The following is a 15,207-nucleotide window of genomic DNA, read 5'->3' on the forward strand; positions in this document are numbered from 1 at the left end:
TAAAAAGGGGGGCGGGCTGCGGGTGCTGGAGGCGCTGGCGGCCTCGGCGCTGCGCTCGGTGCGCTTTGCCCGCGAGGTGCCGGGGCTCGGCGCCGTGGTTGCCAGCGACCGCTCCCCGCGCGCCGCCGAGCTGATGGCGCGCAACGTGGCCCGCAACGGCGTCGGGGACACGGTGACGCCGCGCCTGGCCGACGCCAGGTGAGCCTGCACCCCACATCCCACAGGGATTGTGCCAGGTGACCCCAAATCCCCAACAGGGATTGTGCCAGGTGACCCCAAATCCCACTGGGACTGGGCCAGGTGACCCCAAATCCCCAACGACCCCAAATCCCGCTGGGACAGGGCAGGGTGAGCCTGAACCCCCAAATCCCACTGGGACTGGGCCGGGTGACCCCAAATCCCACTGGGACTGGGCCAGGTGACCCTGAACCCCAAATCCCACAGGGATTATGCCAGGTGACCCCAAATCTCCAAGTCCCGCTGGGCAGGGCCGGGTGAGCCTGAACCCCAAATCCCGCTGGGACTGGGCCGGGTGACCCCAAATCCCGCTGGGCTGGGCCGGGTGAGCCTGAACCCCCAAATCCCGCTGGGATGGGCCGGGTGACCCCAAATCCCGCTGGGCTGGGCCGGGTGAGCCTGAACCCCCAAATCCCACTGGGACTGGGCTGGGTGACCCCAAATCCCCAAATCCCGCTGGGCTGGGCCAGGTGACCCCAAATCCCCAACAGGGATTGTGCCAGGTGACCCCAAATCCCGCTGGGATTGTGCCAGGTGACCCCAAAACCCCAAATCCCACAGGGACTGTGCCAGGTGACCCCAAATCCCCAAAAGGGATTGTGCTAGGTGACCCCAAATCCCCAAATCCCGCTGGGCTGGGCCGGGTGACCCCAAATCCCATTGGGACTGGGCCGGGTAACCCCAAAACCCAATGGGATCATTGCAGGTGACCCCAAACCCTAACAGGGATTATGCCAGGTGTCCCCAGACCCCATTAGGATCACACCAGGTGACCCCAAACCCCATTAGGATCACACCAGGTGACCCCAAACCCCATTAGGATCACACCAGGTGACCCCAAACCCAAATCCCCACTGGAACTGGGCCAGGTGACCCCAAACCCCATTAGGATCACACCAGGTGACCCCAAATCCCTCTGGGAACGGGGCTCAGCCCGCAGCAGTGCCTGGGCCTTTGGGGCTGTGCCAGGAGCTGTCCCCAGAGTGTCCCCATGGGCGCCCCGAGACCTCCTGCCCCGCTTTGGGGTCTCTGGGGGGGTTCTGGGGGTCCCCAAAACCCTTTTCCCCCCAGAATTTGTCCCAATGTCGCCGAGCTGCGTCAGAGACCGCCCTGCCTCCCAAGCTGGGACCGCACTGAGGGGGTCCCAAAGGCTGGGGGGGAGGGGTTGGGGGGTCCCCAAAGGGGTGCTGAGGGTTTGGGGGGGGTCTCTGGGGACCCCCGTGTGCCCCCCAGGATGTTGATGTACGAAAGCAAAGCCCAGCGGGAACCCTTCGACGTCATCGACCTGGACCCCTACGGGAGCCCCGCGCCCTTCCTGGACGCGGCCGTGCAGGCCGTCAGCGAGGGGGGTGAGTCTGGGGGGGCTCTTGGGGACCGCCAAACCCCTGCCCGGACCCCCCTGAACCCCCCTGAACCCCGATTTCCCAGGCTTGCTGTGCGTGACCTGCACGGACATGGCGGTGATGGCCGGCAACAGCTCCGAGACCTGCTACAGCAAATACGGCGCCGTGTCCCTCAAGGGCAAGTTCTGCCACGAGATGGTCAGTGCTGGGGGGGGGTCCCCTGCTCCGGGGGGGGCTGCAGGGGGGTGTCCCATGTCCCTTTTTGTCCCCTCTGTCCCCTGGCAGGCCCTGAGGATCGTCCTGCACAGCCTCGACCTCCGCGCCAACTGCTACCAGCGCTTCGTGGTGCCGCTGCTGTCGGTCAGCGCCGACTTCTACGTGCGCGTCTTCGTCAGGGTCTTCACGGGCCAGGCCAAGGTCAAGGCCTCGGCCAGGTGACTTGGGGGGGCTTCGGGGGGGTTTTGGGGGGTCTCTGTGCCCCCCCAGACCCGCCCTGACTCTGTTTCCCCCCCAGCAAGCAGGCGCTGGTGTTCCAGTGCGTGGGGTGCGGCTCGTACCACCTGCAGCGCCTGGGCAGGGCCACCAGCCACGGCAGCGGGTACAGCCCCCCCATCCCCACCCCCCCCAGAGCCATTTTGGGGTTCCTCGAGACCCTTTGGGGGTCCCCACGATTTTTTTGGGGGGGTTTAACCACGTGTCACCCACTCCAGCTTCAAGTACAGCGCGGCCACGGGGCCGCCCGTGGGTCCGACCTGCGAGTTCTGCCAGCAGCGCCACCAGGTGCGTGCAGCCCCCCTCCCCAAAACCTCGGCACCCCCAAACGGGACCCCGAACCCCCTTTTTTTTGTTCCCCACTAAAGGTGGGGGGCCCGGTGTGGGCTGAGCCCCTCCACGACCCCGCCTTTGTGGAGGGGGTGCTGGCGGCGCTGGAGCGGAGCCCCGGGCGCTTCTCCACGGAGCCGCGCATGCGGGGGATGCTGAGCGTCATCGCCGAGGTGACCCCGGGGAGAGGGGACACCCCCGGTCTGGGGGACACCCCCGGTCTGGGGGAGACCCCCGGGGGGGGACATTTGGGGTTGGGGGGCACCCCGGTGGCGGGGCTGGCTGTGATCGTGGGGCTGGTGGTGGGGCAGGAGCTGAGCGATGTCCCGCTGTACTACACCCTGGACGGGCTGAGCAGCACCATCCGCAGCAACACGCCCTCCCTGCTGCAGCTCAGGTGGGGACCCCCAAATCCCCCCCAGGGACCCCTCCCCGAACTCCTTCAGGGACCCCCAAAACCCCCTCAGGGGACCCCAAATCCATTCAGGGACCCCAAAACCCCTTTAGCAACCCCCAAAACCACCTCGGGGAGCCCCTAACCCCTTATGGGACACCAAAACCCCTTTAGGGACCCCCAAATCCCCCCCAGGGACCCCCAAAACCACCTCGGGGAGCCCCTAACCCCTTATGGGACACCAAAACCTCTTTAGGGACCCCCAAATCCCCCCCAGGGACCCCCAAAACCCCCTCAGGGAGCCCCTAACCCCTTATGGGACACCAAAACCTCTTTAGGGACCCCCAAATCCCCCCCAGGGACCCCCAAAACTCCCTCAGGGAGCCCCTAACCCCTTATGGGACACCAAAACCTCTTTAGGGACCCCCAAATCCCCCCCAGGGACCCCCAAAACTCCCTCAGGGAGCCCCTAACCCCTTATGGGACACCAAAACCTCTTTAGGGACCCCCAAATCCCCCTCCCCAAACTCCTTCAGGGACCCCCAAAACCCCCTCAGGGGACCCCAAATCCCTTCAGGGACCCCAAAACCCCTTTAGCAACCCCCAAAACCACCTCGGGGAGCCCCTAACCCCTTATGGGACACCAAAACCCCTTTAGGGACCCCCAAATCCCCCCCAGGGACCCCCAAAACTCCCTCAGGGAGCCCCTAACCCCTTATGGGACACCAAAACCTCCAAACCTCTTTTGGGACCCCCAAATTCCCCCCAGGGAATCCCAAAACACCCTCGGGGACCCCCCCCAAACTCCTTTTGGGACCCCAAAACCCCTTTAGCAACCCCCAAAACCCCCTCAGGGGACCCCAAACCCATTCAGGGATCCCAAACCCCTTTAGGGACCCCCAAAACCCCCACAAGGGACCCCAAATCTGTTCAGGGACCCCAAAACCCCATCCTGGCCTCCCCGAAATCCTTCAGGGACCACCAAACCCCATTCTGGCCCCCCCAAACCCTGTCCTGACCCCCCCAAACCCCCTCAGGGACCCCTCAAACCCCATCCTGACCCCTCCAAACCCCCTCTGGCACCCCCAAACCCCCTCAAGGATCCCCCAAACTCCATCCTGACCCCCCAAACCCCCTCAGGGACCCCTCAAACCCCATCCTGACCCCCCCCAAACCCCCTCAGGGACTCTCCAAACCCCCTCAAGGATTCCCCAAACCCCATCCTGACCCCCCAAACCCATCCCGACCCCCCCCAAACCCCCGTGCCCCCCAGGTCAGCCCTGCTGCACGCGGGGTTCCGCGTCTCGCTGTCCCACGCCTGCCGCAACGCCGTCAAGACGGACGCGCCGCCCTCCGTGCTCTGGGACATCATGCGCTGCTGGGTGAGCGAGGAGGGGGCTCGGGGACCCCTCCCCACGCTCGGGGGGGTTGGGGCAGGGGGGCTGAACCCCCTTTTCCCACTTCTTCCCTCTTTTTCCCACCCTTTTCCCAGGCCAAGCTCCACCCGGTGAAGCTGGAGCGGCTCCCGGAATCCAGCCCGGCCGCCCGGATCCTCTCGGTGGAGCCCACGTAGGACCCCCAGAGTGGGGTGGGGTGGGGGTTTGGGGGGACCCCAGACCCCTCCAAACCCCCTGACCCCCTCCTCTTTACCCCCCTGCCAGGCTCCAGGCTTCCTTTGCCCTCCACGAGGACGCCAACCCCAGCTCGCGGAAGCGCGGCTTGAAGCGATTCCCCGAGAACCCCGAAGCGTTTTGGGGTCCCAAGGCCAGGGCCAAGCCAGGGTGAGGCCTGGGGGGGGCCGGTTTGGGGGTTCAGGCGCCCCCCACCCTTCCCAAGGGGGACATTCCCCCATTTTTTCACTCTGGTGGGGCAGAATCCCCCTAAAAAGGGGGAAGAGACGAACCCCGAGCTCTGTTTTTGAGAGGGGAGCCCCTCGCCCTCTCCCCTTTTTTGGGGGGGTCCCTAGCCCTCTCCCCTTTTTTGGGGGGGTCCTTCACCCTCTCCCCTTTTTTGGGTGGGGGTCTTCAGCTCATTCCCGGCCTTTCCAGGGGGGGCATCGCCCCCTCCCTGCAGGAGAAGAGGGAGAGGCTCCAGAACAAGAGGAAGCAGCAGCCGGACGGGGCCGGGCTGAAACAATTCCCCTGCAAACGCTTCAAGGAGGTGGGGAGGGGGCTCCAAAATACGGGGGGAGGGTCCCCAAAAATAACCAGGGGATCCCTAAAATAGTCAGGGGGAGGGTGGGAATAGAGGGAGGGGTCCAGGAATGGGGGGTGGGAGGTCCAGGAAATAAAGGGAAAAAGGATTTGGGGAAATAAAATGGAGAATAAAAGTGGGGGTGGCTGGGAATGTGGGGAGGGGGTCTGGGAATTTGAGGGGGGGGTCTGGGAATTTGAGGGGGGGTCTGTGAATGCAGAGGGGGGTCTGTGAATGCAGAGGGGGGTCTGTGAACGCAGAGGGGGGGTCTTGGGGCAGGTCCCAGCCCCCCTTTTTGTCCCCCCCACAGGGCACCTGTCCCCACGGTGAGCAGTGCTGCTACTCCCACGAGCCCCCCCCGGCTGCCCCCTCCCCATTAAAACACGTCTGACCCGACTCGGGGGGGTTGAGTTGGATTCTTTTTTTTTGGGGTGGGGGGTTTCTCAGGACCCCCCCGGCCCCCGGGACCGCACAGAGGCCAGGAAGGTTCGGATCTCCATCGGCTCCAGCCGCACGCGGCGCGGGTCCAGCCTGGCCACAGGCCGGGCTTTGGGGGTGCCTGTGCAGAGGGGGGTCTGTGAATGCAGAGGGGGGTCTGTGAACGCAGAGGGGGGGTCTTGGGGCAGGTCCCAGCCCCCCTTTTTGTCCCCCCCACAGGGCACCTGTCCCCACGGTGAGCAGTGCTGCTACTCCCACGAGCCCCCCCCGGCTGCCCCCTCCCCATTAAAACACGTCTGACCCGACTCGGGGGGGTTGAGTTGGATTCTTTTTTTTTGGGGTGGGGGGTTTCTCAGGACCCCCCCGGCCCCCGGTACCGCACAGAGGCCAGGAAGGTTCGGATCTCCATCGGCTCCAGCCGCACGCGGCGCGGGTCCAGCCTGGCCACAGGCCGGGCTTTGGGGGTGCCTGGGGGGGGTCGTGAGGGATGTGAGGAGGGGGCTGAGACCCCCAGGACCCCCCCCAAAGCCCCCTCAAGCCCCCCATACCTGTGGGTGTGTTCCAGAGCAGGCGGGACACGCTGTGCAGGGGGATGTCCCCCCCCAGCGCCATCTCCTGCACTGAGGTGATGGTGAAGGCCGAGAAAAGGGTCTGGGGGTGGGGGGGGGGGGGTTAGAGACCCCCCAGAGCCACCCCAAATACCCCAGAGCCCAGTCTGGGCTGGGGGGGCTGTTAGAGACCCCCCAGAGCCACCCCAAATACCGCAGAGCTCAACCCAAGCTGGGGGGCTGTCAGAGACCCCCCCCAGAGCCACCCCAAATATCCCAGAGCCCAGTTTAGGCTGGGGGGGCTGTCAGAGACCCCCCAGAGCCCAGTCCGGGGCTGTTAGAGACCCCCCAGACTCACCCCAAATACCCCAGAGCCCAGTCTGGGCTGGGGGGCTGTCAGAGACCCCCCAGAGCCCAGTCCGGGGCTGTTAGAGACCCCCCAGACTCACCCCAAATACCCCAGAGCCCAGTCTGGGCTGGGGGGCTGTCAGAGACCCCCCAGAGCCACCCCAAATACCCCAGAGCTCAACCCAAGCTGGGGGGCTGTCAGAGACCCCCCAGAGCCACCCCAAAGACCCCAGAGCCCAGACTGACCTGGGGGGGCTGTCAGAGACCCCCCAGAGCCACCCCAAAGACCCAGAGCCCAGCCCGGGGCTGTCAGAGACCCCCCAGAGCCACCCCAAATACCCCAGAGCCCAGACTGACCTGGGGGGGCTGTCAGAGACCCCCCAGAGCCACCCCAAATACCCCAGAGCCCAGTTTAGGCTGGGGGGCTGTCAGAGACCCCCCAGAGCCCAGTCCGGGGCTGTTAGAGACCCCCCAGACTCACCCCAAATACCCCAGAGCCCAGTTTAGGCTGGGGGGGCTGTCAGAGACCCCCCAAAGCCCAACCTAGGTTGGGGGAAGGGGGCAGAGACCCCCGGAGCAGTCTCAGGACCCCCAAAACTGTCACCTGGCACAGGTGATGCCACAGCCCCTCACCTGGCACAGGTGAGCCCTCAGGCTCAGCCCCCCTGGCAGTGGCTCCCAGACCCCATTCCAGGTGTGACCCCATTCCAGGTGTGACCCCGTTCCAGGTGTGACCCCTCCCCAGGTGTAACCTCTCCCCAGGTGTGACCCCGTTCCAGGTGTGATCCCATTCCAGGTGTGACCCCGTTCCAGGTGTGACCCCCAAAGACCCCAGAGCCCAGACTGACCTGGGGGGGCTGTCAGAGACCCCCCAGAGCCACCCCAAATACCCCAGAGCCCAGTCTGGGCTGGGGGGGCTGTCAGAGACCCCCCAGAGCCACCCCAAATACCCCAGAGCCCAGTCTGGGCCTGGGGGGGGTGTTAGAGACCCCCCAGAGCCACCCCAAAGACCCCAGAGCCCAGTCTGGGCTGGGGGGGCTGTCAGAGACCCCCCAGAGCCACCCCAAAGACCCCAGAGCCCAGTCTGGGCCTGGGGGGGCTGTCAGAGACCCCCCAGAGCCACCCCAAATACCCCAGAGCCCAGCCCGGGGCTGTTAGAGACCCCCCAGAGCCACCCCAAACACCCCAGAGCTCAACCCAAGCTGGGGGGCTGTCAGAGACCCCCCCCCCCCCCCGCCCACCCCCCCAGTGGCCAAACCCCCCCCCCCCCCCAGAGCCCAGTCCGGGGCTGTTAGAGACCCCCCAGACTCACCCCAAATACCCCAGAGCCCAGTCTGGGCTGGGGGGACTGTCAGAGACCCCCCAAAGCCCAACCTAGGTTGGGGGAAGGGGGCAGAGACCCCCGGAGCAGTCTCAGGACCCCCAAAACTGTCACCTGGCACAGGTGATGCCACAGCCCCTCACCTGGCACAGGTGAGCCCTCAGGCTCAGCCCCCCTGGCAGTGGCTCCCAGACCCCATTGCAGGTGTGACCCCGTTCCAGGTGTGACCCCTCCCCAGGTGTAACCTCTCCCCAGGTGTGACCCCGTTCCAGGTGTGATCCCATTCCAGGTGTGACCCCGTTCCAGGTGTGACCCTGCTCCCCAGGTGTGACCCTATTCCAGGTGTAACCTCTCCCCAGGTGTGACCCCGTTCCAGGTGTGATCCCATTCCAGGTGTGACCCCGTTCCAGGTGTGACCCTGCTCCCCAGGTGTGACCCTATTCCAGGTGTAACCTCTCCCCAGGTGTGACCCCATCCCAGGTGTGAACCTGTCCCCAGGTGTGACCCCATTCCAGGTGTGACCCCATTCCAGGTGTGATCCTATTCCAGGTGTAACCCCATCCCCAGGTGTGATCCCATCTCCAGGTGTAACCCCATCCCCAGGTGTAACCCCATCTCCAGGTGTAACCCCATCCCCAGGTGTGACCCCGTTCCAGGTGTGATGCCATCCCAGATGTGACCCCATTCATTCCCAGGTGTGGCCCCCTTCCCAGGTGTAACCCCATCCCCAGGTGTGACCCCCTCCCCAGGTGTGACCCCATTCATCCCCAGGTGTGACCCCATCCCAGGTGTAACCCCATCCCCAGGTGTGACCTCTCCCCAGGTGTGACTCCATCCCCAGGTGTGACCCATCCTCAGGTGTGACCCCCTCCCCAGGTGTGACCCCATCCCAGGTGTGACCCTGTTCATCCCCAGGTGTAACCCCTCCCCAGGTGTGACCCCCTTGATGCCCAGATGTGACCCCCTTGATGCCCAGGTGTGACCCCTCCCCAGGTGTGACCCCATCCCAGGTGTGACTCCGTTGATGCCCAGGTGTGACTCCATTCATCCCCAGGTGTGACCCCTCCCCAGGTGTGACCCCGTTGATGCCCAGGTGTGACCCCTCCCCAGGTGTGACCCCGTTGATGCCCAGGTACCGTCAGGTCCACGCTGGCAGCCCGGGAGCCGTTGTGGCTCTCCCCCACCTGGAACAGGTGCTCCAGGCGCAGCAGGACGGCGCCGGCGCCGCGCGGCTCCAGCGTCAGCAGGTGCACGTTGGGGGGCAGCGCCCGGCGCAGCCCCGACACCTGCGGGGGCGCGGCCAGGTGAGCGTGGGAGGGCGGGGCCCTCACCTGGTGCAGGTGAGCACAGGAGACCCTGGCCCATCACCTGGCGCAGGAGAGGGCGCTCACCTGGCGCAGGTGAGGCCCCGTGCCCGGTGCCAGCACCAGGGCGGGCGGTGTCACCGTCTCCTGTGCCCGCGGCCGGTGCTGCTCGGCCGCCGCGGCCGCTGTGTCCAGCAGCACCAGGTGCCGGCCCCGCACCACCAGCCCCCGCCCGTCGGCCCCCGGCTCGTCCAGCGGCTCCCGCAGCCCCCGGTTGTCGTCGTTCAGCAGCCGCCGGTGCACCTGCAGGGCGCGGGTGATGGCGCAGGTGTGCCCGGCCTCGGGGTGCCCCCCCCCGCCAGGTGTGCCCAGCTCACCATCAGCTCCAGGGAGCCGTCCAGGAGGCTGCTGCCGCCCTGCGAGCGATCCGTCAGCACCGTCAGCTGCAGCTTCTCGTCCTGCGCGGGGGGCGCGGGTGTGGGGCGGGGTCCAGGTGTGCCCTGGCTGGCCCCAGGTGGGCCCAGGTGTGCCCTGGCTGCTCCCAGGTGTGCCCAGGTGTGCCCTGCCCGTCCCCAGGTGTGCCCAGGTATGCCCTACCCAGCCCCAGGTGTGCCCAGGTGTGCTCTACGCAGCCCCAGGTATGCCCTACCCAGCCCCAGGTGTGCCCAGGTGTGCCCTGCCCGTCCCCAGGTGTGCCCAGGTATGCCCTACCCAGCCCCAGGTGTGCCCAGGTGTGCTCTACACAGCCCCAGGTATGCCCTACCCAGCCTCAGGTGTGCCCAGGTGTGCCCTGGCCGGCCCCAGGTGTGCCCAGGTGTGCTCTACACAGCCCCAGGTATGCCCTACCCAGCCTCAGGTGTGCGCAGGTGTGCTCTGCCCAGCCCCAGGTGTGCCCTGGCTGGCCCCAGGTGTGTTCTGCACAGCCCCAGGTGTGCCCAGGTATGCCCTACCCAGCCCCAGGTGTGCCCAGGTGTGCTCTACACAGCCCCAGGTATGCCCTACCCAGCCTCAGGTGTGCCCAGGTGTGCCCTGCCCGGCCCCAGGTGTGCCCAGGTGTGCCCTGGCCAGCCCCAGGTATGCCCTGCCCAGCCCCAGGTGTGCCCAGGTGTGCCCTGGCCAGCCCCAGGTGTGCTCTGCACAGCCCCAGGTGTGCCCTGGTGTGCCCTGGCCAGGTCCAGGTGCACCCAGCTGTGCCCTGCCAGTCCCCAGCTGTGCCCTGCCCAACCCCAGGTGTTCCCTGCCCAGCCCCAGGTGTGCCCAGCTGTGCCCAGGTGTGCTCTGCCCCGCCCCAGGTGTGCCCTACCCAGCCCCAGCTGTGCCCAGGTATGCCATGCTCAGCCCCAGCTGTGCCCAGGTGTACTCAGGTGTTCCTTGCCCAGATCCAGCTGTGCCCAGCTGTGCCCAGGTGTGCTCTGCCCAGCCCTAGGTGTGCCCTGTCCAGCCCCAGGTGTGCCCAGGTGTGCCCAGGTGTACCCAGGTACCTTGATGAAGATCCGGGTGTTCACAGGGTAGTAATTCCCTGCCACGGGCTCGCTCTGGCTCAGGTTCCAGGTGGGCCGGTAGTCACGCCTGGGGTGGCCCGGGGGGGGGTCACAGGGGTCCCAGCGAGCCCCTGGGGGGGTCCCGGGGGTCCCCTGAGCCCCCTCACCTGCGCTCCAGCACCTGGCGCCCGTTGGAGTCGGTGAAGAAGCGGCCGGCCGTGCGCAGCGGCGTCTCGAAGCGGCTGATCACCTCCTTGCCCAGCCCGTCCCTTTTGGGGGACACGGGCGTGTCACCGGGGGGGGGGGTCCCCAGAGCAGCTTTGGGGGTCCCCAGCCCCCTCCCCACACTCACGCCACGGGGATGGGCCCCACGGTCCACTCCAGCTCCAGGTAAGGCTGCCCCGGGCGCAGCCGCAGCACCTGCGAGCACCACGCCGAGAAGTTCTGCTGCACCTCCTGCACCAGCGCCGTCTGCGGGGGGCACAGGGACGCTCAGTGACGTCTGCAGACCCCCTCCCCAAATCCGAGGGACGCCCCCGGGACCCCCGCCCACCTTGAGCAGGTGCGTGGCCGCGCGTTTGGCCACGGGGATGGGCGCGGAGGCGTTGGGCCGGAAGATGTAAGCACCCGAGGCCTGGGGGCTGAGCCCGTCCCCGGCGCTGGCGTTGTACCTGGGGGGGCCAGGGGAGCTCAGGGGGATCCCCCCCAGCTGGGACCCCTCCCCAAAATCCTCGGGGGTGCCCCCGGACTCACCAGTAGAAGCTCTGGAAGACGGGCAGAGAGATGCCCTTGGCCAGGTTCTGGATCTCCAGCAGGTGCCCCGTGACGGGGTCGAACCGGACCCGCAGGTGCTGGGGAGGGGGGACACAGGTGGGTCACCCCCACCCCCCCAGGCCACCCAGTCACCCCCTAACTGGTTTAACTGGGAGCTGGCACTCAGCCCCCTGCCCAGCCACCCCCCAAAATCCACGTCCCTCCCCGATGTCCCCTCACCTCGATGTCCCCTCACCTCGATGTCCCCTCACCTCGTTCTCAATCTGCGGCTCTGGGTCCCCCGAGGGCCACCTGGGAGGGTCCCAGGGGGTCCCCGAGGGCCACCTGGAGGTGTCCCACAGGGTTCCCGGGCTCAGCTGCTTCACCTCAAAGGTGCTGAACCCCAAGGGGGGGGCCCAGGCCTGGAACAGGAGCTCCCACGGGGCCCTCCCGGCGCCGCCCCGCAGCCGCCGGGTCACGCCGGACACCGGGATCACCTGGGGGGGGTGACAGGGACAGGTCAGGGGTGACAGAGGGTGACAAGGGGGTTTGGTGGGTACAGGTGGGCGAGGGGCTCACCTGGCTGGCCACGGGCTGGCCCTGAGGGTCGGTCACAGAGTACGAGGTGGCCCCGACCGGCAGCCGCACGGGCCAGGTCACGCCCCAGGCCAGGGGGTTGTAGAGGATCACGGTGAACTGGGGAGGGGTCACACGGTGGTGTCAGTCCTTGGGGACCCCCGGAACACCCCCACAAAGCCCCTCCCCAGGTGCTCACGTGAGGGGTGGTCTCGCTGAGGGGGCACACGCTGATGTTGAGGGCGTTGCAGAACACCAGGGGGTCCTTGGTGCCCCCCAGGAGGGACAGGGCGTTGGCCACCAGAACCTGCCAGGGGTGGTTGGAATTTAGGGGGGGGGGGTCTCCGGGACATCCCCAGCCCCACCTTTGTCCTCCAAACCCCACCTGGACCCCCGGGCAGGTGTGGGGCTCACCTGGCAGCTGTCCCAGCCCTTGGCCAGCTGCCGGGCGTAGTCGTCGGCCACGTGCTGCCTCTCGGTGCCGGCCACGGCGTCGTGGTGCTGGGCCACGGCCACGGCCTCACCTTGGCCAGGGGAAAAGAAAAGGGGGTCTCAGGGGGGTCTGGGGGGGTCCCCAGGTCCCCTCCAGGTGTCCCCCACCAGGTACTCACGGAGCACCGAGCTGTCCCCAGGGCCGTAGGGACCGTCCCGTGCCGAGGGCCCGGCCAGGGCTTCCAGCTGGCTGCAGATCTGGGGGGTGAAATCGGTGTTTGAGGGGGGTCCCTGGTGCTCGACAGGGGGGTCCCCGAGGCCTGGAGGGGTCCCCCAGGCGCCCCCCACCTGCAGGAAGCCGCTGCTGAGCCGCTCGTAGCCCTTGAAGGCCGGGCGGCTGCTGAAGTAGCCGGTCCAGAACTGGTGGGGCCCGTCCGAGTAGGGGAAGAAATCGTCCGTCTTCAGGGGCCTGGGGGACACCCCAGCTGTCTGTCTGTCCGTCCTGCCTGCCCCTCGGCCCCTCCCCTGCCCCTCGGCCCCTCCCTCACCAGGTGAGGTTGGCCCGGTGCAGCTCCCACAGGTAACAGGAGGGGGTGGAGTACAGGGCGTGGACGCGGCTGCCGTTGGCTTGCTGGGGACAGAGGGGGGGGGGCAGGGACGGCCGGGGGGGGTTGGGGACATCGTGGAGGGGTTTGGGGACATCAGAGGGGCGTTGGGGACAGCCCCTCACCCGGGCATTGGTGTGGGCAATGAGCTTGTCCAGGTTCTTGAACCACAGGTTGGCGTTCTCGTAGTGGAAGTCGGAGCCCATGGTCATCAGGATGTGGTTGGTGCGGTAGTGCCGGGCCTGGGGAGGGGGACACGGCTCGGGACCCCCGCCCGGGGCACGGGGACAGCCAGGGAACCCACCCCAGGGGGACAGGGACAGCCAGGGACCCCTGCCTGAGGCACGGGGACAGCCAGGAACCCCACCCCACGGGGACAGGGACACATATAAAAACCATCCCAGGGGAACAGGGACCCCCAGGAATCCCATCCCAGGGGACAGGGACACCCAGGACACCCAAAAAACCCATCCCAGGGGACAAGGACAGACAGGGACCCTCAGGAATCCCATCCCAGGGGGACAGGGACCCTCAGGAATCCCATCCCAGGGGGACAGGGACCCTCAGGAATCCCATCCCAGGGAACAGGGACACTCAGGATCCCCATCTCAGAGGACAGGGACACCCAGGGATCCCACCCCAGGGGGACAGGGACACTCAGGACCCCCACCCCAGGGGACAGGGACACTCAGGATCCCATCCAGGAGACAGGGACACCCAGTGATCCCACCCCAGGGGGACAGGACACTCAGCATCCCACCCCAGGGGGACAGGGACACTCAGGACCCCCACCCCAGGGGACAGGGACACTCAGGATCCCATCCAGGAGACAGGGACACCCAGTGATCCCACCCCAGGGGGACAGGACACTCAGCATCCCACCCCAGGGGGACAGGGACACTCAGGACCCCCACCCCAGGGGACAGGGACACTCAGGATCCCATCCAGGAGACAGGGACACCCAGTGATCCCACCCCAGGGGGACAGGGACACTCAGCATCCCACCCCAGGGGACAGGGACACTCAGCATCCCACCCCAGGGGACAGGGACACTCAGCATCCCACCCCAGGGGACAGGGACACTCAGGATCCCACCCCAGGGGACAGGGACACCCAGGACACCCACCCCAGGGGACAGGGACACCCAGGACACCCACCCCAGGGGACAGGGACACCCAGGACACCCACCCCAGGGGACAGGGACACCCAGGACACCCACCCCAGGGGACAGGGACACCCAGGACACCCACCCTAGGGGACAGGGACATGCCAGGATCCCATCCCAGGGGGACAGGGACACCCAAAAAACCCATCTCAGGGGGACAGGGACACCCAGGGATCCCACCCCAGGGGGACAGGGACACCCAGGACACCCACCCCAGGGGACAGGGACACTCAGGATCCCATCCAGGAGACAGGGACACCCAGGGATCCCACCCCAGGGGACAGGGACACTGGGGACCCCCACCCCAGTGGGACAGGGACCTTTGGGAACCCCCCCCGGGGGTCCCAGTCCCCCCGGCAGGACCTGGGTGGCCGCTGCCTGCAGGAAGGAGGTGACCACGGCGTCCACGTTGCGCTCGGGGCCGTCCCCGTCCACCACGGGGGGGTCGGTGCAGAGCTGGTCCCAGCACAGCCCCGCGGGGGGGTCGTACACGTTGGGCAGGATCCCTGGGGACAGCGCTGTCACCTCCCCGGCCACCGCGGGCGGGGGGACAGGGGACATGGCTGGGGACATGGCTGGGGACAGGGGACACGGCTGGGGACAGGGGACATGGCTGGGGACATGGCTGGGGACAGGGGACACGGCTGGGGACAGGGGACATGGCTGGGGACATGGCTGGGGACAGGGGACACGGCTGGGGACAGGGGACATGGCCAGGGACACGGCTGGGGACAGGGGGACACTGCTGGGGACATGGCTGGGGATGGGGCAAAAAGGGAGAAACGGGGACACCCATGGGGACAGGAGAGAGGGGTTGGGGACACAGTGGGGACACTGGGAGTGACAGGGATGGGGACAAGTGGGAGGGGCTGGGGTCAGTCCTGGGAGGGGACAAGGGACAAAGCCTTGGGAAGGGAGGGGAGGGGACAGGGGCAGTTCGGGGGTCCCAGGGGTCACTGTCAGGGGGGACAGGGGCAGTTCGGGGGTCCCTGTCAGGGGGACAAGGACAGTTTGGGGGTCCCTGTCAGGGGTCCCAGAGGCAGTTTGGGGATCCCTGTCAGGGGTCCCAGGGGCACTTTTGGGGTCACTGTCGGGGGGGACACAGGGGCAGTTCGTGGGTCTCTGTCAGGGGACCCAGGGGCACTTTGGGGGTCACTGTCAGGGGGACAAGGACAGTTTGGGGGTCACTGTCAGGGGTCCCAGGGGCACTTTGGGGGACACTGTCAGGGGGACAGGCCAGGTGGGGT

The 15,207-nt window shown here is 67.2% G+C and overlaps 2 protein-coding genes across 2 annotated transcripts in view; one reads left to right on the forward strand and one right to left on the reverse strand.

Moving 5' to 3' along the window:
* The window catches only part of TRMT1 (tRNA methyltransferase 1), a 6,190-nt gene extending 808 nt beyond the window's left edge, over nucleotides 1-5,382 (forward strand). Inside the window, 13 exon segments of the mRNA XM_041410756.1 lie at nucleotides 1-198; nucleotides 1,471-1,586; nucleotides 1,666-1,778; nucleotides 1,866-2,014; nucleotides 2,095-2,178; nucleotides 2,291-2,360; nucleotides 2,441-2,575; nucleotides 2,714-2,799; nucleotides 4,070-4,178; nucleotides 4,289-4,365; nucleotides 4,458-4,577; nucleotides 4,845-4,956; nucleotides 5,300-5,382. The exon segment at nucleotides 1-198 is cut by the window's left edge and continues 68 nt beyond it. Coding sequence (XP_041266690.1) covers nucleotides 1-198; nucleotides 1,471-1,586; nucleotides 1,666-1,778; nucleotides 1,866-2,014; nucleotides 2,095-2,178; nucleotides 2,291-2,360; nucleotides 2,441-2,575; nucleotides 2,714-2,799; nucleotides 4,070-4,178; nucleotides 4,289-4,365; nucleotides 4,458-4,577; nucleotides 4,845-4,956; nucleotides 5,300-5,380 — 1,450 coding nt within the window. The 3' untranslated portion in view covers nucleotides 5,381-5,382.
* Nucleotides 5,383-5,742: 360 nt separating this feature from the next.
* The window catches only part of MAN2B1 (mannosidase alpha class 2B member 1), a 14,914-nt gene continuing 5,449 nt past the window's right edge, over nucleotides 5,743-15,207 (reverse strand). The window contains exons 4-22 of the mRNA XM_041410766.1: nucleotides 14,324-14,485; nucleotides 12,921-13,037; nucleotides 12,739-12,821; nucleotides 12,539-12,659; nucleotides 12,370-12,448; nucleotides 12,173-12,282; nucleotides 11,958-12,065; nucleotides 11,762-11,878; nucleotides 11,455-11,679; nucleotides 11,183-11,280; nucleotides 10,983-11,100; nucleotides 10,782-10,900; nucleotides 10,597-10,698; nucleotides 10,430-10,517; nucleotides 9,326-9,406; nucleotides 9,036-9,251; nucleotides 8,781-8,930; nucleotides 5,976-6,078; nucleotides 5,743-5,895 (exon numbers count right to left, since the gene is read on the reverse strand). Coding sequence (XP_041266700.1) covers nucleotides 5,780-5,895; nucleotides 5,976-6,078; nucleotides 8,781-8,930; nucleotides 9,036-9,251; nucleotides 9,326-9,406; nucleotides 10,430-10,517; nucleotides 10,597-10,698; nucleotides 10,782-10,900; nucleotides 10,983-11,100; nucleotides 11,183-11,280; nucleotides 11,455-11,679; nucleotides 11,762-11,878; nucleotides 11,958-12,065; nucleotides 12,173-12,282; nucleotides 12,370-12,448; nucleotides 12,539-12,659; nucleotides 12,739-12,821; nucleotides 12,921-13,037; nucleotides 14,324-14,485 — 2,313 coding nt within the window. The 3' untranslated portion in view covers nucleotides 5,743-5,779. The remainder of the gene's footprint in view (nucleotides 5,896-5,975; nucleotides 6,079-8,780; nucleotides 8,931-9,035; nucleotides 9,252-9,325; nucleotides 9,407-10,429; nucleotides 10,518-10,596; nucleotides 10,699-10,781; nucleotides 10,901-10,982; nucleotides 11,101-11,182; nucleotides 11,281-11,454; nucleotides 11,680-11,761; nucleotides 11,879-11,957; nucleotides 12,066-12,172; nucleotides 12,283-12,369; nucleotides 12,449-12,538; nucleotides 12,660-12,738; nucleotides 12,822-12,920; nucleotides 13,038-14,323; nucleotides 14,486-15,207) is intronic.

The sequence above is a fragment of the Onychostruthus taczanowskii genome, unplaced genomic scaffold (assembly GCF_017590055.1).
Source record: "Onychostruthus taczanowskii isolate IOZ18803 unplaced genomic scaffold, ASM1759005v1 scaffold331, whole genome shotgun sequence".
NCBI lineage: Eukaryota > Metazoa > Chordata > Aves > Passeriformes > Passeridae > Onychostruthus > Onychostruthus taczanowskii.